This window comes from Cheilinus undulatus, linkage group 20, assembly GCF_018320785.1.
Source record: "Cheilinus undulatus linkage group 20, ASM1832078v1, whole genome shotgun sequence".
NCBI classification, from domain to species: domain Eukaryota; kingdom Metazoa; phylum Chordata; class Actinopteri; order Labriformes; family Labridae; genus Cheilinus; species Cheilinus undulatus.
In genome coordinates this window covers 36,991,396-37,014,116 of record NC_054884.1, presented here as the reverse complement: position 1 = coordinate 37,014,116, position 22,721 = coordinate 36,991,396, and the positions used below count along the sequence as shown (strand labels likewise).

General features: G+C 38.1%; 1 protein-coding gene across 4 annotated transcripts in view; it reads left to right on the top strand.

Moving 5' to 3' along the window:
- fmnl1b (formin-like 1b) overlaps window positions 1–22,721 on the top strand; it is a 95,133-nt gene that overhangs the window by 50,709 nt on the left and 21,703 nt on the right. For all 4 annotated transcript variants that reach the window (XM_041815620.1, XM_041815618.1, XM_041815621.1 and 1 more), the window contains 3 exons: window positions 16,317–16,400; window positions 16,927–17,010; window positions 19,354–19,427. In XM_041815620.1, the coding sequence (XP_041671554.1) occupies window positions 16,317–16,400; window positions 16,927–17,010; window positions 19,354–19,427 (242 nt within the window). The remainder of the gene's footprint in view (window positions 1–16,316; window positions 16,401–16,926; window positions 17,011–19,353; window positions 19,428–22,721) is intronic.

Here is a 22,721-nt window from a genome sequence, read left to right as displayed (position 1 = left end):
GGCAACGATTGCATTGGACATGCTCCTTAGTCCTGGTACTGTTACTGACACAAAATCAAGTTTTAAAATTTTCTCATAATGACGATTATCTCATAATTATTACTAATGCAACCAGATTACTATTGTTTTTTAACAAAAGCAGGTTTTAAAGTATTAAAAGTCTTTAGTGGGCTAGTGTTACTAGTTTTCCCTTCTTACAATCATGTTTTTTAAGCCCAGCCAGCTTTATCTATCCAGCACAGAATCATTACTTTTTTCTAGGAACTTTTCAAATAGAGCAGATGTAGACTGTACTCTTCATGAATATAAACACCTACTAAATCCTACCCGCCCACTCTCCTGGTTTGTAGTTGTGGTGACTCACTCTCACTGTCAGCAGTAAACTGGACGAGGGGCAGCAGCTGCTGCAGAGGGGCAGGGCAATTTTTTCCCACTTTAGTTCTTGTTGTAACATAGCAAGGCTAATATTTACGTAGGACTCATTCATAATGTGTACATTAGGATAGATAACACCACCTAATTTGTTGAATTCATTCATAAACTCTGAAAGTGGTTTGATTGTTACATGCAGTGTTCTCTGTGGCACTTGTGCCAGCTTACCTGTGTCATCTCCTCCTGGTGCTTTTACATCAAGCTACATGCTTTTGATTTAAAAAAGAAAAAAGTTTGGCATTTGGCTCCATCAGACTCTAAAGCTTTTATTTTTTAACATATCTTTTTCAGCACCACCTCTTCTCCTTTGACAATCCTTCTTTTGTCCTGTTTATCATAGTCTTGACTCCCTTTTGACAGCAGACCATTTAACGTAGTTGTGGAACCAAAAAAGTTTCATGATTTCTGTCACACTGACATGGATGGACATCCCAGGAAAAGCGTTTTGATAAGCTGTCAGACGGAAAACGTTACTGTCAGGAGACGTAGTGAAAGAGAGAAAGGAGAGGGAGGTGCAGAAAGAGAGAGGATAGTTTTGAGGTTGAACCAGCTTAAACAATGAGTGCTAGTGCCCACACCTTGTAAATGCAGCCTAAATAATCTATGCACTGCCACTATACACTGGCCCTCGAGGCCTTTTAGCCCAGCCCACCGGGAATTCTTCTTCTTCTCTAGGTTAGCCACTCTGAGCCTGCAACAAGCCACCTCCTCGAAGAAATACCTCTCATAGTTTGATATGGAACAGCTGGACTGGACTGTAAACAGTCCTGACCTCAAACACAAGGACTCTCCAGATGATGCCCCCAGACATCCGTAACCTTATAGAAGATCCTTACATTAAAACTAGAAATCCTCTGTTTAAACTGTCATGAATTATATAAAGATACAGAACTCACATGTCACAGCATTATGCACTCCACCTTCTGCATGATGCCTCTAATTTTTTCATGCTTTATTTTTACACACTGCAGGGCTGTAGCAGGGCTGACAACATTTCAGCACAACACATTTTCAAAAGTAATTTCCCTCAAAAGCTTAAAAACTGAAAAGTTTTACCCTGCCAGAGATCTTCTACATCAGGGGTCATCAATTAAAATCCTTCTAAGTCCAGTTCAAGAAAGTGCAGAGTGTCATATCATCTAAAATGTGATATGATTCAGTCCAGTTCAGTCTAAACATTGAATAAAAACAATGTTTTTGTGAACTTGAGGGTAATAATAAGATTGGTGTTCTGAAGGACCGTATTACCAGAATCTTAATCATAATTTGATGACCATTTGTTCTCCAAACTTGTTACTAAAGTGGTTAAAGTTCTGAAAAGGTTGCATTTATATGGTCACTAAAAGTGCTTAAGTAAACCCTCTACTCAGATAGCTTTATTTGTACTTTAGTACTTTTCATTCAGAAAAACATACACAACCAAAGTGCTTCAGAAGTACAGAGAATAATCATAAGAGAAGAATAATGACAATAAGATGATTGAAAACATGTTGATAAATTGTTAAAAAATAAAATATATTCAGCAGAAGACTCTCAAACACCAAAAATCAATAAAAATGATAGATAAAAGTAATGAAAGTTAGAAAAAATAAAATCCAGAGATTAATAAATAGTAACAAGCAAAGGCTGCAAGGTTTTAAAATTCTCACAAAGTTCAAGATAAAAAAGTTTTTTTAAACACTCAGTTAATTCAAAGACGCAGTGCAATTCAATTTTTGGGGACATAAAAACAGAAAGCTCTCTTGCAAGTGCTTGTGTGGGACATTTAAAAGGGAAGCCTTCAAGGACCTAAGTGATCCCACAGTAAAGTTTAGGGGAAAGGTTTGCAATGTGTGGAGGAGGAATGCTGTGTAACGCTTTTAAACAAGTACAAGAACTTTAAAATCAGTTCTAAAAGAAACAAGGAGCGAGTGCAAAGATTTAAAAAGCTGAGTTTTGTTATTGCATCTCCTTTTCAACCTAGGTTCTACAGTGACTTTTTTGGTAGCCTGATAAAAAGGGGATTTGCAATTTTCTAAACAAGTGCATTTAAAGTTCTGGAGGGTTTTTTGTGTTAAAAAGGGTCCAACTTTATTGAATTTTCAACAGTTTTCATCTTACAAATATTTTTTGTTTAAGTTGCATTGTTTAAAATTGAGGAATATCCACAACATCAAACAGTATTTTATTTTTCACCCAGACAACCTCTGTGTTAAGCACTAATTTGCAATGCAAGCTTCGGCTACTGGCTACATGTTCCTCCGCCTCTACATATCTGAACAGCTGCATGACTCTGCAGGCTTTGACAGAGACAACATAAACACACTTAACTAAATCTAGTTATTTCAGCTCATATTTCCACTGTAACAGCTGACACAATGTTTTCATAAAGTACACAAACCATACCAACTCTAGCTTGTCTGATTATCAGCCATTAGAAGAATAAAGCAGTAGCCGTAAACTTACTTGGAGGACAAATTTCCATTCAGCACTTCTGATCAGGGTTGATTTTGTAGATTTAAGCTGAGAAAGGGGAGACAGGCTGAGAAAAACACCAGTGTTCAGTATGACAGGGAACTCTGAATGGGGAGTGATACAGGCTTCAGGCGTCTATGATCCTCTGATCAGAAATGTCCTGAAGAAGTGTCGTCAAGTCCCACTCCTGATAACGGTAGCTCTCCATGTTCATGGGCTTACAGTTTCCACACCTGCACCACCAGGTAATCGGTATGCACTAAAGTTTCTCCCCCTCTCTTTCTTATTGCTGAGGCTCCATCTGCAGACGTTTTTTTCTCATAAAGTATCCCCTCGTATCCACAGTAAATAGCACATCATTTCCATTTGAGTGGAAATAACCCATTTTAGATTTGTTGTTTTCTCTGACGAAACTTGCAGACCCAAACAACTGACCAGATACATGGAAGCGTGAGAGCAGTCATCTGGTACAGAAGCAAAATAGTGATAAACACAGAGGCTGTCTGGGTGAACAATAAAACCCTGTTAATTTTTTCAATATGCTGCACAGTTGAGCCAGTGTTAGATTTTTGTGGCCCATTTTTACCTAGAACTTTCTTAATTATGTGGAGTAACTTTACCCTTCTGTAGCGCTGTATAGCCTAGCTTCCCTGCCAGGATGTCCAGCGAGTTTTCTTAAAGGGGCAACAGTCACTAAAATCATTGGAGGCTAATGCCACCACTTTTGAGTCTCAAGTACCCAATTTATAAAATACAGAAATATCCCTTTAAGTGACATATTTGACACATAGATTTGACATAACTTAAATAACTCAGGCTAAATCGAAGAGTTAGCTTCAAACTGGGCCCAAGCAAGAGTCTGAAGCCTTGACTTTGACCAGTCTGGGCCCCTTACCTCACAACTACATTAAGATGTCTTGCTTTTCATGTGTCACTACATATCCATTTTGCATTGTTGCAGCTACTAAAGGTTGCCAGACATTGACAACATATTTGTCTTACTGAGATTTCTTTAGATTTGATGCCAGTATTCCAAATTTTGTGAGAACCCACAAGAAATGTAAGGATTTAAAAATATCAGACAGCTGACTTTAGTGGTTTTCAGACACTTCAATCTGAGAAAAAAAGAATTATATCATTTAAGAAACATCAGAATCATTTTTGGTGTCTAGATAACAATAAACTAATCATGCAGGAAAGATTATACTTTTTACTGCAGACCTAAGGATGACACAAACGCTCTGTGTCATACTTTGTCATGCGGGCAGCATTCCTCGACAGTAACTTGATTTCTCTTCATTACCTCCCTCACCGAGCTCTTATTTGTCTCCTATTTACAACAAAATGAGCTGTGACAGACCGATCCCATGCCTCTGTGCTGACAGATGTGAGTCTGACAACACAGACACGTTCAATATGTGGACAAACCGCTTACAGCATGACCGGCATTCCTTCTGTCGCTCCTCTCTGATCATTATCACCTGATTCTCTTGACTGAGGATAAGTGACATCATGCCAGCTTAACTATGATTTGATAGCATTAAAACATCAACAAACCTGAGGCTCGTCGTTGGAGTGCATACTTAGGGAAACAGAAACCACCTTCTTACCCTCCTCAAGGTGAATGGTAATCAATGAAAGCTCTGATAAATGCTGCTCCCTTCATCAGAGGCAGTCCAATCAATGTGAGTGAGCATAAAACTCTCCTGTTAGGCTGAACTGAAACCTCTGCTGAAGAGGTTTTCTATTTGAAGGGAATGCACCATCCACTTCAGCTGATTTCTTGGATACTTGGTGGATAAAAACGATTAAAAACAATTTGCATGTGAAACCTGCAGAATCAGAGCTTTCATTCCTAAAATATTGCTGTAAAAGTTGATGTGTAGGATGCACTTTGAACACCGACTTTTCATCAAAAAAGTGGGCTGCATTATGTAATGGTGTGGCCACTATACACCTGCATAATATGCTGAGACATGCACAGTCACAGTAAGTTTAGTAGGTAACATCTTACCTGTACCTCCCCAGATTCATGAAGGGATACACAACAATGCAGACAGTCTGGTGGTGCCACTTCTTACTCTCCCTCATTAGGTCTACATTTAAAGAAAACCGCTTCACACTGTTTATTAGCTACATCTTGTGATGTGCTGGTTTGATTGAAAAGACTCCTTGATTAAAGTGCAGCTTGTTAGCTGTGGGTCTGTAAGTCACAACTACCAATGTTAGAGAAGGCAGTCCACAGTACGGTATTTATTGCGGGATTTAAAAAAGCTCAGAACAATAGATAAGGACTTAAAAAAATGACACTGGCATTTGCGACGGTATTAAGACCCTTCTGTTTGAAGCTGCATTAAGTCTGATTCTGTTTTCAATATGGTGACTACCATTATTTGGCTTTATAAAGTCTCTCCAGAAACAAATAGGTGATATCAATAAGACTACTACCATGTTACTACATTTTATAGATTTAACAGCACTTCAGAGCAGGATTCATTATTTACACCTTGAGGGTCCTGCTTTCTGACTTTCACTGGAGTGAAGCCTTTCTTTATGGAGTTTGCATATTTCTGAGATTCTTCAGGCGCTGTACTTCCTCTGTCTTTAAAAACATATATTTAATGTGAATGTAAAGGTTTTTTTTTTTATCACAGCAGGGACTGACACTTAAAATTTGTCACTGTGGGAAAAAAAAACAAGAAAAAAGTCTCACCCTAAGAGCACTTAAGATAACAAGAAGTCAAATCACATGATGCTGTTTAAAGAGGCCATTTGTGCTAAGGACAAATGATTCTGTAAATCTGTCACCTAGGACTTACATCTGCAACTAGATTGCAGCTTGTACTCTCTTTAGTTTTAATACAGAGTGAAAAGAGAGCGCAAATTCCCATATACTCTAGTTATCAATTAAAGATGACTTAACTTTGAGGTAAATCTCTCCTCTGGGAACCTTTAAAACTAAACTTCAAAGACAGGAGGCCTTTAGTGCTTCATTAATAAATGAGACATCATCTTTAGGTCTCTGCTTTAAAGATCTGTTGAGTCATTTGATTACTAGTGTGAATTTATTTGCATGAATTTGTCCTTTGGAGCAGTAATACATCACATGCATAGTAAATCATGTAGAACCCTTGATATAACATGCATTCTTGGTGTTTTAACATCTCACGCAGACACCTCGGTTATTTATTCGATGATAATAGCAGTGTTTAAAAGTCAGCCAGAGTTCCTGTTTAACCTACAGGTTTAGGATGGGCCTAAGGTGACAAATCTTCTTCCACTCTGAACTTAGAACTTTCTCTATGAAGCTCTGTTTGGGCAGAGAGCTCTGTCTTTTTGCTGCAGCTGCTGTAAATTGAATAGAGGAGAAGGTTTATATTTTACAGCCACAGAAACGATTTAAAATCTTAGTTCCAGAAAAGTTGGGGCACTGTTTAAAATGCCAATAACAGAATGTAATGATTTGCAAATCTCCCAAATATGTTTTCCTCACAATAAACAACATATCAGGTGTTGAAATAGACATTTTCCCATTTCATGAAAAATACAATACAATATAATACAAGAACTTTATTTAAATTATATATATATATTTATAATATTGCCTTATTTTGAATTTTATGGCAGCAACACATCTAAAAAAACGGGATGGGGCAACAAAAGGCTGGAAAAGGACATTTTTATATATATATATATATATATATTTTTTTTTTTTTTTTTTTTTTTTTTTTTTTACATGGCAACAACCCCATGTGACTAGATATAAAAGGAGCATTTTAGAGGCAGTGGTTCACCACTTTTGGAGAACCTGTCTGAAAATTACAGAACAATTTCAGAAAAATGCTCCTCGGAGTAAAATTGCAAAGACTTTAAATATCCCAATGTCTACAGTAGTGTTTCTCAACCGGTGGGTTGGGACCCACAAGTGGGTGGAGAATTTGTTTTTCGTTGGTCATGAATGTTTGCCTCCTAAAAAATGTTTGTAAAAGTCCATGAAGTACAGAAAAAAGTACTAGATTTGCATCCATAAAATTTATTTTCATTGTGATAATAGGTCAATGCCAGTGTTTATTCAGTATTTGAATTAATTTTTCTCATTTTCTTGGGGTAACAAAGCTGCTTTTCCCATGATAAAGAGGTAAATCCTCAAACTGTCTGGACTGAATGTAACTGTTTTGTCCCTTTTCTTTGTTCATTGAAGTTATTTGTCCCATTTACAATCTAAACAAAACATATTTCATAAAATAAATATGATTGGTTTAAAAATTTCTGACATTTGGGTCCCAAATTGTCACTGAGGACACTGTGGTGGGTCTTGAAGCTACACCAGTTGAATAGCACTGGTCTACAGTACATAATATTAAAGATTCAGAGAATCTGAGAAATCTCTGTGAGTGAGGGACAAGGCTGAATGGGCCCTCAGACAGCACTGCATTAAAAACATGCATGAGTCTGTACTGGAAGTCACTCCATGGGCTCAGGAAGACTTCCAGAAATCACTGTCTGTCAACACAGTTGGCTGGGCCATCCACAAATGCAGGTTAAAGCTGTATCATGCAAAGAAGAAGCCATGTGTGAACAACTGCTGTCTTCTCTTGGTCAAAGCTAATTTAAAATGGACTGAGTCAAAATGGAAAACTGTTCTGTGGTCAGATGATTTAAAATTTGAAATTACTAACACATTAACACAGATGCTGTTTCTTCTATACTAAAGAGGAGCGGGACCATTCAGTTTGTTATCAGTCTGCATCTCTGATGGTATGGGGTTGCATTAGTGCCTATGGTGTGGGCAGCTTGCATCTGGAAAGGAACTATCAATGCTAGAAAGTAGATAGAGGTGTTAGAGCAACGTATGCTCCCATCAGACATGGTCTCTTTCAGGGAAGGCCTTTCATATTTCAGCAAGACAATGCAAAATCGGGGTGTGCCGGTAGTTGAGTGGTTAAGGTGTGCACAATGTACACGAGCAGCCCGGATTCGAATTTCCTGAAGGGTAGCCTTAAAAATGCAAATATTTTCATGTGAACCAAAGTGAGTGTATTGATAAGTGCTAAAGTATTTTTTCATGTATTCTAATGTAACCCAGCAGTTTATAATTTGTTGTTGCTAGCAAAGCATTAGTTAAATAAGTTGTGGAAATCAGTCAATAAAAAGATGCTGCAACCTTTCTGCTGTTTTGCATAGAGAAAGACGTTTGCAAATGATGTTTTATCTCTAAGTGCCTAGAGACGGTTCAATTTGAGCAGCAGTGGGATGGTTTGCTCGTGTGTTTTGTGTGTGTAGGATGTGTTAGGGTCGTAGGATGACCACTGCAAAGACTTAACGTGCCAAGAACATCCGTTTTGTGCCAACTGGTGCAGCCTTTTCTGCTTCAGTACTTGTGTAGCTGCAGTAAATTTTAGGTGTTTGTAATATTTTGCAGATACATGAGCAAAAACATAGAACTATGGCATCATTCTGCCGCAGATGAACTGCATCCCAAATCATTTCTCCTCCCCATGCTCTGCTGAACAAACTCCCTGGGTGTTAACATCATGTTTTTTCTCCATCACTTTTGCATTCCCCCCCCCAAATATAGATCATCTCTCCCAACAACATCCCTCCGCCTCCTCCCCCTCCTGCTCCCGTCTTCTGCTGAGTCTGCAGAGCAAATCTTCCGTGTTAAGTGGAAAAGAAACTCTGTCTGCATACAAACCAGGCACCTCTGTACAGCCTGCGAGTGAAGATGTTGAAGTGAGAGATGCTGCAGACTGACACTGGTCTAGCGCTGCAGAAAAATTCCTCAGAGGTCTTTAGGGTGTCACCTGCACGCATTTGCATGACAGTTGTGTGCTCTGAAAGCCTGTAGGTTTCTCTGTGAGCAGCTTTTATTGATGCTTTACTCATGTTATGATGGCTGTTTTGTCTGGCGTTGCTGTAGTGTCATAAATCATAAAGGATCAATACATTTCTGTGTAAAACCTGGGATGAATCTCTAAGAAAGCCAGTGTTGAAATGATTCAAATTTAAATTTACATGGAGCACTCTCTATTCAGGGTTTTACATAACACTTTGCATATTTCCCAGCTGGGAATGCGGCAGTGGGTGGAATTGTAAATGTACATCTGTGGATTTGTGTAGTGTATTTACAGATGGAAGAATAAGAAATTAGAAAGTTTGGCACTCATTTGTCAGCAAGTTGGAAAGTTTAGTTTGAGTTTATGTCATCCACATTACATTTATTTAGACATCAACCAGGATCACAAATATAGAAGATAATGTCTAAGGGCTGCAGATTGAAGTAGAAGTTTGTAACCACCTTTTCTAAAACACCTCAGGGCCTAAAGTTTGTGCACATCCTTGCACATAAATCATAATAAGTCCTCTTTGTCACTGATACAGTAACTCCAAGTGACTGGTTAGGACTCAGACTTGCAAACATCATCTTTCTGCTGCTAATTTAACAGTTCATGTAACTACAGAATATTTGATTGTTAAAATTTACTTCCAAAACTACTAAAGAAGTGGGTAATCACTGTTTAGCTGGTGAAAAAGTTTGGCTCCACATGCGTCACCTACTTCCAGATCCATGTGTTTGGCACTGTTTTGCAGTGCGAGCTTCATCTGCTGCCTCAGTGTATCTGAACACCTGTTTGAGTCTGCTGGGTATTCACATGATAGGAAACCCGTCTCTTTTTAGAGATCCAGATCCTTTGGCCCAGCTCAGCTGAGCTGGATGTGTAGCTCTTGAATGGCTCTTCATTTGGTTCCAGTTTGGCTTTTGAATGTGGATTAAATAATGACAAAGGATGGAGAAAAGGAAACTAGCACTCAAACAGGAGCTAGCTACCATGGCTAGCATTAAAGAGCCAGCTCATTCGTGAATGACACATCTTTACTTGGTCGCTCACCCCGCAAGGTTTATTTGGTTCATCACCATTTCAATTAGAAGCATGTTTGATTGCTAGGAGGCCCGTAGTTTATTGTGATATTGATCACTTCCACACTAGGTAAATGGGTTAAACTGTATAAGATATGCTTTTTAGAAAGTGCATTGATTGTGCTCAATGTATGTAGAATTTTTCTGAAGATAATGACAGCGTACAGGTCCATTTAGAGCTTTAAAGTACAAACTTTCCTCCATTCAAATTCATTCCTAATGGCTGTCCTCCACTTCCTGACCCCCAGTCGGTGTTTGAGCATCATCAAAATCCTGTAACTGCAAAAAACCTTTATATTTAGAATTACAGTCCTTTAAATCAATCTTTTATCTTCTCTGATGTATGACTGTGTATTTTGATTGTGTGGTTCTGCTGGCTCAAAGTAAATGGTCCTATTGGAAAATAAAGAAATCCTTGGACGTTGTTCAGTTTCTGTTCCAAGATGCCAGATCAAATGTGTAGAAATTAAAATTCTCAAATAAATGAGAATAAAATAGGATAAAATGCTGCTCAGGAATAGATTTAATAGTGCCGTCTCATAATTGTACAGTCTAACTCATTTTAAACTCTTCATTAAGTCGGATTATGGCATCAGTAGTGAAACAACTTTTTTGGATGTTGATAAACAAGCAGCTGAGTGGAACTTGTGGCCGTTTGTCCATTTTAAAGTAGTGAATAAAATGAAAACCCAGGACTGAGGAAGATAATTATTCTTACTTTTGGCATAACAAAACAATCCACATTGACATTCACAGTTTTATAATAATCCAATATAGCTGTGTTCATTTTCTGAAGCAGTTCACAGGAACTACTGTCACTGGAACAATCTTCATGACTTGTCATAGTGTCCACATACTTTTGTCCATGTAGTCATATGCTTTATTTAGATTAAGACAGAATGCAAGTTTGTGTCAGTCACTCTCAATTTCTCGATACATCCTGGCTCTTTAAAACTATGTCACAGTAAATTAGCAACCATAACAGAAGTGACCTGGAGCTGTTTTCTGTCAGATAAATGCATTGATCTCTAAATGGAAAGACACACGTTCCATGCAGTTTAGTAGAATCAGATTACATGCAGTGTTGTCTCTGCAGAGAACAGGAGCATAGATTTAACCGTAATTATTCAGCCTCTGCAGCTAACGCAGCTTGTTTCTGTGAACATGATGATTCCATCGATCTGTCCTTTTGGGATTGTCAGCACTTTTATAAATTCAGGAATGCATCAGCATGCATCATTCAGTGACACAACAATGACCCACTTCTGTCTGCTGAATACAGCACTGTCTCTGCCTGCTGCCTCTTTGAGCCTTGTATTCTTAAATTCAATATGCTGTTTAACACATTTTACAGCTGCTTCACATCCACGCTGCACTGTAAGAATTAACCTCAGATTTTATTCTTTTAAAGCCACTCAGAACACAATTTCACAGCAGCTGTGAAGGTCACTGCTTTTACTTTTTAATGCCACTTAAATCAGAGTCACAGTTCTAAGTCTTACAGCAAAATACTGCAGCAATTATTGTGCAGGTTGTCATGGAGAAAGAGCCCATTTAAAGTCGACAAGAACGGCCACATGCTTTCACACTTAGCATGTCCAAGTGTGCATGAAATGATCCACTAAAAACCACAGTGCCACCAGCTAGAGATGAAATGGAGCTCATTTAAATGTGAATTTTGGAGCTGATGCTCCCATAGAGTTTATCTTTTAAAACACTGTCACATAGGAAACTCCCTGCTGACCCCCATGCAGTACAGTGACTTTATTCTACTTTATGCCAGACCTATATACAGCACAGTATGATTTGTGATTACATGAGTAGATTGAGAATCCCCTGAGTGCTACAAACATGATGATCTTTTAGATTTCAGTGCATTTTAGTACACTGTATTTCTATTCAACCACATCAAGAGAAAACCTACAAATCATAACTGCAGCCATAATATTTACCCAAGGAAACTGGTACTCAGCCTTTTTATGAAATAAGAGGGATTTTTAAAAATATGTTTAAGTTGTTCAGTTAGCCTCTTAGCTCAGCACAAGACTCCTCTTGTGTTCTTTCATCTGGATAGACGACACTAGACACCAGGAGGTCTGGAGGACTGAGTAGTTGTGATATTGATGGCCTCTTCCGCAGGTTTATTAAAATGGAAAAATATTATTTTATAAAGTTTAGGAATTGTACTCAGTGTATGGAGACATTTTCTGATGATAACTGCAGCATATAGGTCCATATGGTGCTAACTGTCCTCCATTGCCATTAATTTCTAATGGCTGTCCATCACTTCCTGACCCCTGATGGACATTCGAACATCAGAATCATGTGACTGCAAAGAACCTAAAGATATTGTAAAAGACTGAAGCTTGATGTAGAAGAACAGATTTAAACCTAAGAGAAAACTTTTCCTCCAAACAAACATTTGTTTTGTTTTTCCTCTGTGGACTTTAAATGGTTCAAAAGCGACCCAGCAGGCCAAATATAACCGGCACGTATTGACCCACCAGCTCCATTCATCAGGCTGATTTATCAGGTTCACATCCAGCCGCGCAACAGCATTGATTTACTGCACTGTTTAAATCTGCTGTGCCCTTGTTTTTCTGCACGGCTCTCATGATGTCTACACAGAAGCTTCTATGTGCATTTTTTTAAAGACAGCTTCAACCTCAAGAATATTAAAAGTATTTGTTTATCCATAAACCTGAGTGATGATTATGGCGGTTATAACGCTGCAGATAGGATAGCTGTGTTTCTTTTATGTGTAACAAAGCTTTATTTTACCTAAAGTAGAAGGAATTGCAATGACTGGCTATAAGTAGATTAAAAACATTAAAGCTGTGGGTTTTAATTTAATGAAAAATATTTAAAACTTTTTATTTTTATTACAGTATTTTATTATGGCTATCACTCTTTGCAGATAATCTGTTGATGTTCATTTATCTACTTTTAGATGCACTTAAAGAAGCTTATGACCTTAAGTGAATGCTCTTTTAATGCATGCTTCTCTATATTTTGCTGAAAATGTATTGATATTATAATAGACACTAAGTTTGGGGTCATCAAGCCAAGTGGTTTAAGGCAAGATATGGAAAATGAAACTTGAGAAAATTTAGACTTTTTGAGATTCGAAGAAGGATACCAAATATTATACATGTTTAAAGAAGTTGAAGTCCATGTTAGAATGTGTGCTTTAAAGCTAGAAAAATTACCGTAATCAGTGGGTTTAGTCATTAAAGACTTTATTTTATCTCCTGGTGCTGCAGGGGGTTTGTTTTTGGCTGATAATTGAATCTAAGCTTCAGGAAGGATAAATGTTGTCCAAAAACTGTCATGTCGGCTCAGTGTTTTTCTCAGTAATTGCAATCACACACCCAGTGATACCTTGAGGTAATTTTACCTGCCTTAGCAGAGGTGAGTGAAGCTGCTTAAAGCTTTAAAAACCAGTGATGTGGTTCAGCTGGAGCTTACCTCTGAGCTCTGAGACCCTGCAGGAAATCAGCACTAAGTAACAACTGCTGGTCATTACTCAGCAGGCTGAGTCACTGCTGACAGCCTTGAACACACTCTCACTGACCTCCTGACAAACCGTAAAGCTGCTAAAATACACCAAGTAAATAACAAACGTGAGGAAGGGTGGAGGAAAACAATAAAGTGATAAGATGAGAGGAGAAAAGGAAACATTTAGCAAATAAATCTAAAGGTGTGTCCTGTGGAGCGGCCCAGTTTGTCTAGTGTGGGTTTTATCGTTGGAGAGCAGCAGAAGACGTATGTGGGGAGGATTTTTTTTAACCAAGACTTCTCAGAAATCAAATGGAGGATGAAACCTCTTGTTTTTTTCTTATCAGTAACATAAACAAACTTGTCTTTGAGCTCATCGGCTCTGTTAACCCAGTGTGTTGCAGTGAGTTTTAATCAGATTACAGGATAAACTTCTTGCGTCTCGAAACTTTTCATTCAGAGATAACGTCCTGAGAGTCATTTTGAATTAGCAGATTATCATTTGAGTTCTTTGGTTTGCTTCTCCTTATCTGTGTTAGAACCACTGCCAGTTTGTTACACAGGAAATTTGAGGTGATCATGACAAGACAGCATGAGATAAAGGTAGGAATGACTCTTTTATTAATGATGAATGAGTCAGTGTTGCTGACAACAGACTCTAACATGACGCTGATAATGAGCGGAGTGTGACTCAGGAATGGGGAGAATAGCAGAGGAAGTGTATTAGTTGTGTTGTTGTTACTAGGACTAGTTTCTTACCATGCATACCTTGAGTGGAAGATAATGATTGTTCTAAAGCAGCAGGGCCAAATCTTTTGTGTCTGAATGCTGCTCACAGCAGCAGCCAGGCTTGACAAAGGGTTTTAACTCTGAAGACAGTCAAAGGTACTGCATTTTGATTTAATTTGATTCACAGTGCAGATGGATTTGGTGATTGTGCTCCCCTTGAAAGAACTGAGGTTCACCTTATGGATCAAAGTATTTTGCCACCTCTGTTGATTAGTCCGACTCATTGCCACAGATGTGTAAAACCAGCACCTAGCCATGCAGTCTCTATTTGCAAACATTTCCCAGCCTAAATGGGTCGTTCTGAAGAGATCAGTGACTTGGCTGTGATGGATACCACATTTGCAATAAGAAGGTTTGCTAAATTTCATCCCTGCTGGATATTCCACAGTCAACTGTAAGTGATATTATGAGAAAGTGTAATCATTTAGGAGTAACAGCACTGAAGAGTTCTGAACCTCCACTGGCATTAATGTAAACACAAAAACTGTGCAGGGGAGCTTCATGGAATGGGTTTTCATTGCTGAGCAGTTGCATGCATGTGAGTCTGGGTTTGGCATATGCCAAGCGAACGTTACCTGCCTGACTGCATTTTGCCGACTGTGTACTGTGGATGAGGAGGGATAATGGTATGGGGTTGTTTTTCAGAGTTTGGGCTAGGCCCCTTATCTCCAGTGAAGACTGATCTTAATGCTTCAGCATACCAAGACATTCTGGACAATGCCATGCTTCCAATTTTGTGGCAGCAGTTTGGGGAAGGCCCTTTTCTATTCCAACATGACTATGCCCCAGAGCACAAAGCAGGACTATAAAGACATGGTCTGATGTGGAAGAACCTGACTGGTCTGCTCAGAGCCCTGATCTCAACCCCATGGAGCACCTTTGGGATGAACTGGAACGGAGATTGCAAGCCAGGCTTTCTGGTCCAACATCAGTGCCTGACCTCATAAATGCCCTACAGAATGAATGAGCGCACATTCCCACAGAGACACTCCAAAATCTTGGAGAATTTGATAAAAAGGCCTCAGATTTTTGGAATCTTAACTGTAGACCAACAAACAGCACTAAAGCTTGGTTAAATTATAATTGATGGTGATACTGCTGAGGTTGAGAGGTGTAAAGATTGATGCACCTTATAATGAAGAATTTCTGCCAATACCTTACTTTTTTTCCAAGTGGGACACAGGAGCTGCAACCTGAGCAAGATTTGTCTTAATCTACTTATTTTTTTTATGAATTCAAGAAAGTGGCTTCAACTGTTGTATTTTTATTTAAAAAAACATTTATTTTTATAGCAATGCTGGCCTCTTTGTGTTTCATACATGAAATTAGACTATTATCTGGACTAGTTAAGCCATCTGTGGCTTTAAGTAATCATGATGAGATATTTTTTAGAAAAAATTAGACAAATAGCCACAATGTGTGGCTCTTGCGCTTTGTGATGATTTGTGGCTCTTTTATGTGTTAATTTGAAACATTATTCCCCCAGAAAACCTTAAAAAAGGGGAACTTTCTCCTCAGAAATTATCCTTTGCAAGTCACATTAATCAGTTTGTTTTCCCACACTTATACAGTTGGCTTTAATTGCCAACCTTTCTTTTCTGTCTGTAGATTTCCATTGCCCTTATTTGCAATTTTTTGCCCCTTTTTCCAAATTTTTTTGCAACTTTTAATCCATTTTTACTCCTTTAAGCCCACTTTTGCCACTTCTTTTTGCCACCTTTTGCCCTCTTTTGTCACAATTATCCAGTTTTTGCTCCCTTTTTTCCCAGGTTTTTACTCTTTTATCCTGCTTTTTCAATGCACTTTTCACTCATTTAAGCTGCCTTTTGTCTTTAAATGCCACTTTTCCCCCAAGTTTGCTACTCTTTGCTGCTTTTTGCCCATTTTAGTCATTCTTCACTCATTTTTGACATTTTTTGACTTTTATACCAGTTTTGTCACTTGTAACTCATTTCTGCTCTTTTTTTGCTACTTTATCTCCCCCATTTGTGTCACCTATCACCCAGTATTTGGCATTTTATGCTGACTTTGCCCCTTTTCACACTTTTGCTGCTTTTTGACCATTTTGCCCTGTTTAACTTATTTGCATTGCCACTTTAACCCATTTTTGCCACTTAGATTTTGGCTCTTTGGTTGAGCAGGGTTGAGTAACGGTGTTGTAGATAGTCATATGATTTTAATTATAAAACCTGTATCTTTATTTCTTTCTCGTTTTTTTTCTCAGAACACGATGAATCTTCCTCCAGACAAGGTGAAGATCCTCAGCCAGTACGATAACGAGAAGAAGTGGGACCTGATCTGTGACCAGGTGAGTAAAATGTCACCATGCAAACACAAGCAAATAACCAGCTCTGCTCTGATCCTCACAGACAGACGTGTACATGAGGAAGCTCATCAATAATGAACATCACCGTAGTAACCACAGGTAGATCCATAACAAACTGAGTCATGGTGAGAGAGTGACAGAGGACACCAGTCAGCATCATAAAGAGGCACAGTCGGATTATCTTTAGTAAGAAATCATCACAAATGTGCAGAAATGATTCATTTTATATCCATACCCTCTGTTTACCTTTCAAACTTTCTTAAAGATGCTGATTTTTTTAATTAACTGATTTGAAAGTTTGATTGATTTTAGTTTGAGTACAAAACTACTGCAGTGGAATCATTTCTTTGAAACTTGTTGAGATCAGATCTATTTGCATGAGAGACGCTGAGTAATCAAACAGCCCATATGAAACCCTGTGGCCTCTGAGCCCCCCTCCTCCTCTTCTCTGCAGCTCAGCAATCAAACATAATTACAGATTCGTGTGTGTGTGTTTCTGCATCTTTAGGAGCGTTTTCAAGTGAAGAACCCCCCATCAGCATATCTGGAGAAGCTGAAGAGTTATCTGGATCACGGAGGCGTCAGTCGAAAGGTGAAGCTAAAAAACTCAACTCCCACTCCTTGGGTTAAAGTTTAAGTCTTACTATTTATTCAGAGAGAAAAAATACCTGAAAACAGCCAAGGCAGCTTTTTATACAGAACTTAGAGACAGAAAGAGCTTCACAAAAAAGAAAACAGCCTTTAGTATGACATTTATGAGTGTACAGCCAAAGTACATTCAGTTAAAATGATTAATTACTGTAAGACTTGCTGTATAAACCACACTTTAATACCAGTTTTTTAATCTAAAAGTTGGCTGCAGCTTTTATACCTGAATGTCATGACCTTATGTACCTGCAGCTGCCACTGTCACACGCTGCATAAGAACCAATGAGTCCATGAAGGTAACAAGTCTTTCTGTAAATTATCAGGCAATATTAAGTACACTCTCAAGTAGGGCTGAACAATTTGTGAAAATCATCTAATTGGGCTTTTTTTCCCCCAGTATTGCACTTGTGTTTTGATATTAAAATATTTTAGGCTCCCTATCTTATCTATTATTCAACAAACATAAGCAATAATTTAATCTGTATCGTTACCAGCACAATAATCAATTTATTCACTAAGGGATGGACTATGTCAGTTATTTTGGCTAATATTAATAATTTGATATGAATTGCTATATTGAAAGGGCTGATTGTTTCTATGTAATTCTCATTTTTATTAAGTCAACCAAAAAAAAAGAAAAGTAGGATTTTTGTAAATTATTCAAAAAAATGAATGTTTGTATAACATATATAACATAAAATTCCTGCTGCAAAAATTGTATTTAACTGGTGTTTTGACACATTGCAGGTAAAAGAAAATTGCACCGTATGCACTGTTTGAAAATTGCTGCTGGCCATGTTGCAATGTAATGTAATTTTTGATTATAATGATGACTGCCCACCCCTACCCTCAAAGCACCTGAACTGTAAAGTCGATGCAGAAAAAAGCAGCATTAATCAAGAATAAGCTGATGAGTATGTGTTTTTTTATGCATCTTAAGCCGACCTTGCACCGGAGGACTTTGTTAAAACTCTTAAAAGACACTCACATCTAAAGACAGTTTGACTAAGATACGAAGACTGGTGGTCACTAATTACAAGACTAGAATATGACTCCTTCTGACATCATCTCCCATCATGTCTGTTGGAAATTCACAACAACAATTTTTGAGCAGGGAACAAGCTGTGGAAGGGGATGGAGATTGCATTTGAGTTAATCTCTTTTATAATCTGATGTTTTTAAATCATTTACCTTGAGTAAAAATGAAAGGAAAGTTAAACACCGAAGCAACTTTGCATGTTACTGCAACAACCGAGGAACTATCCTGGAAGCACTTCAGAATAAAAGAACTGTATGAAAATGCGAGTCATCTCACCATGGAAACAAACTGATTGGGCTTTTACTTTGAAAATCCAAGTGGGGGGTCTACCGTACCTGTCATGTCAGGCCGGAATGAACTGACAGAGAAGGCACTGACTGAGATCTGACTGCAGCTCTGAACATGAAAAGTCTGTCAATCTCTTGAATTCTGAGCAGGGATTCAGCAGCTCTAGAATGATCTATGCTCACGTTCGTATTTTGAAGCATGAAGTGAATTAATGTGCTTAGGCATAACACTGGCTCCCATTGGTTGTGGCCGACAGTTGCGTCACTGAGATACACAATTTGCATACGACTGGACTTAAGACTTACAATGAAATCAAACACGTTTGATATTATTGTAACACCAAGACTGAAGAAAGACTGCCTTAAAACTGCCAAAATTGAGCACAGTTCAGTGGACAAGTCAAACATTCACCCCCCATTTCCTTTTTAATCTATTACTGGTTCCTTTTCCCTGGTAAAAGTCATGTTATCATCTTCAATCTAGACTTCAAGTTCTCATTTTCTTTCAAAGTAAAAGCAGGTTTGTATTCAAACAGGAAGTCAGTTAAAACAAAAATAGTTTTGAATGCAGAATAACAGTTCAAAAGGGGAGATTAATTGTAATCAACCACAGAAATTTTGAGATGATGATTGAAATCGTTTGACAGCCCTGTTTAATATATATTGACTGTTATAATTTGGTGGTTAAATCTATAGATTTGATAAATTTGTATTTTAATGATTTATTTCTCATTATTTTCATGCTCTGTTTTTTACTGTGTACAGCGCTCTGAGTTGCTCCTTATTATCCCGGTGCTCTGTAAGTTAGCGTGCCTTACCTGAAGTGTGAAGTTATTTTCTTCTGTGATGATTAGGTGAAGTCAGTTTGACTCAACAAGTAAACCAGCACACCAAACTGTCTCCTTCTGTGAATAATTAGGCACCTGCTCACCTTGTGACTTCTCTGCATGTGTTCTGTCAGTTTAAGAGACGAGTCCAGGAATCCACCCAGATCCTCAGAGAGTTGGAGATTTCCCTGAGGACCAATTACATCGGGTGAGTCTCACTCCACTTCTCCTTTCAGAGGGAAAAAGGCGTCATTGAGTTCAAACCGTTGTTGAAGAAGAAAAAGAAGTTGCTTTTATTTCACACCAATTAAAGTCGAACCGATAGATTCTGGGAAAAGTTTAAGATAAAAATTTTACAGTCACTGCACAGCAGTAGAGCGTGTTCGTTGATGTATGGAGTAGAAATGTTTCACTGAAGTATTCAAGACTTTAAAGGACTTTGTTGAGTTTTGATTGTTTCCCCTTTTTGGTTTGATTTTTTTCCCATTTTGCACCAGGACGCTGTTTATTCTGAGCATATTAGTTCTCACTGTGACATTTGTTGTCAGCTCCTAAACCACTACACAGAAACAAATGATGCAGCGAACTGTCTGCAACAAGCTTCAGCATGGAGACCGACAGTAAAGCTACGATTGTAGCCAAGACAGCATGACAAGGTGGCGAGGTTAAATTACTTAGTACACAGCAAAATCGTCAGTGTTAAATTAACACTGAGAGTGTTAAATCTAACACTAGAAAAGTGTTTATATGTGTCCACACTTTTGAGTATTAATTTAACACTTTTCAAAGTGTTACTTTTTTTACACTGAACCAGTGTTACTCCAACACTGTATGGTGTTAAAAATTTACACCGAGTAGTGTTGAAAGTACTCTACACTGGTGTCAGTGTCTACTGGACTTCATGTAACTCTGTTGTGATAACACTAGTGAGTGTATTACAGTTAACTCCAGTGGGTGCAGAATATTATCTATTAATAGCAAAATACAAGGCATGCAAGTCTCTCAAAGAAATTTAAATCAGGTACACCCGATATCATTGATATCCACTTCACATTGTATAACTGAAGCAACATGAGGCATTTTATGGCAATCATGGAGCAACAAGGCAGACTCAGAGCTGGAACATGCTCTAGGTTGACAGACTGCACTCTTTTCAATATTTTGATAGAACTGTTCTCACAGTCAGGAAGTAATCAACCTAGCAGACAACTACACTCATGGTGCAAAAGTGTTAAACGTCAAAAACTTAAGAACTCAAGATAATTCAAGAAACATGTGCAAGTGAATCCCAGCAGTGATCCCTGTACAACAGGCAACACTTAAACACAGCTAGACATTTGAATACATGTAAAACATCTAAAACACATCTATACATACTGCACAAAGGCATGATGGGAAAACTCTGCCCTCCAGATTTGAAAATGCAGTAGGCGGGGCTTGGATCAATTGACACTCTACAGTGTTGAGTAACACTGGTGCATTAACACTGTCAAATAACTCCAACACTGAAGAGCATTTACTCTGAATAGAGTTAAAATCAACACTGAAATGTTTAACACTGAGAATTTAACACTCCAGTTTTTGCTGTGTAACAAATCCGTATCCTCACAGGAGATTCTGATAAATATAAGACATGGATAGATATGACTTTAACCAAGAAAATCAAATAATATGAAAGTATTTTAGCAGAGCTCACTGCATATAAACCCACTATGGGGAGAGCAACAAGAAACAGTTTAAAAAAAAAACAAGTCTGCATTATCAGCAGTAGAGTTGCATCCAACAACATTTTCATAGTCGACCATGACTGATGAAATTAGTATTGAAACCCTTTACTAAAACTTTTTAAATTTAACTCAGGTTCCTCCCATTTCTCTGGATCTTTGCTGAGATGTTTCTACACCTTGACTGGAGTCCACCTCTGGTAAATTAAATAGATTGGACGTGATTTGGAAAGGCACACACCTCTTTATAGAATGCCTCACAGCTGACAATGATATCAGAACAAAAACCAAGCAATGAGGTCAAAGGAACTGCAGAGCTCAGAGACAGGATTGATGACAGGCACAGATCTGGGGAAGGCTACACAAAAATCTGCTGCTCTGAGGGTTCCCAAGAGCGCAGTGGCCTCCAACTGAAAGAAGTTTGGCACGACCAAGACTCTTCCAAGAGCTGGTCACCCTGCAATTTGGGGAGAAGGGCAGAGGTGACCTACTGGTCACTCTGACTGAGCTCCAGAGATCCTGTGTGGAGATGAGACAAAGTTCTAGAAGGACAACCATCACAGCAGACCTCACCTGATCTGGGCTTAATGGTAGAGTGGCTAGATGGGAGCCTCCCCCAGTACAAAACATGCGAAAGCTTGCTTGGCTTTCACATAGAGTTTTTGCAAACTATTACAAAAAATATTGGATGAATGATAAACTTAACAAATGAAATGCGAACTAAATTAACATAAAAAATAACTAAATTAAAAAATGGTTCAACAAGCAGTGTTAATTTTGTCTACTTAAAATAAAACTATGACTAAAAATATTTGTCGACAGCCTTTTTTTCCATGGCAAAAACTAGACTAAGACTAACAAAAATAGATCTGTGATTACTAAAACTTACAAAAACTAAGTTTAGTTTTCGTCAAGATGACTAAAACCATACTAAAATGTAATTTGGTTTTCTTTTGACATTCAAAATCCATGTTATTTCTCCACTGTGGGTAAATCTGTCAAAAACAATGCATCTGTATGTCTTCTGTCTCTCATCTGTAGAAAGCAGGGACCCCAGGTTTGGCAGAGTGCAGAGAACACACCAGATTTAGGCACAAAAATAAATGCTTGGAGTAAAAGTAAAGACTAAAATGTGAGGACTTTTTATGGACTAAAACTAGACTAAAACTTAAAAGGATAGAAATGACTAAAATGTGACTGAACTGAAATGCATTTACATTGAAGGACTAAAACTAAGACTAAAAGGAAAAATAGCTGCCAAATTGAACACTGACAACAAGGTGTCTGCCTTTGCTGTTGAAGACAAATAAGTTTCCCGTGTTCTTTCTGGTTATTTTCTGCAGCAAGAAGGTTGACACTTTTGTCTGCAGTGTTGTGAGTGAAATGCTCCAGCAGCTAAGAAGTTTTAGGACTAGACAGTGTTGCATGGCTGCTGTGATTATGCTGTTAAGTTTTTTGTTGCATCATGGTCCACCATTCTCATCTCAAAGATAGTGTGGATGTAAGATGACTCGCTGCTATCAATCTAGGCTCCGGAAAACAGTATCATGTCACTGACTTTTGTCAACAGCATCCATGAATGGCTTTACCCCTGATAAACATACTTGAAAATATTCTTGGACCCATTTTAACAGATCAAGCTGTCTTAGTTGTTTTAGAGACAAAAAGAAGATTTTTGAAAAGGGCAGCTTTACTTTCTTTGATTAAAAAATGTGGAACCTTTAAATGTTGTAAACGGAAGTTTTATACTTGTTTAAGCTCTATCACTGAATAAAAAC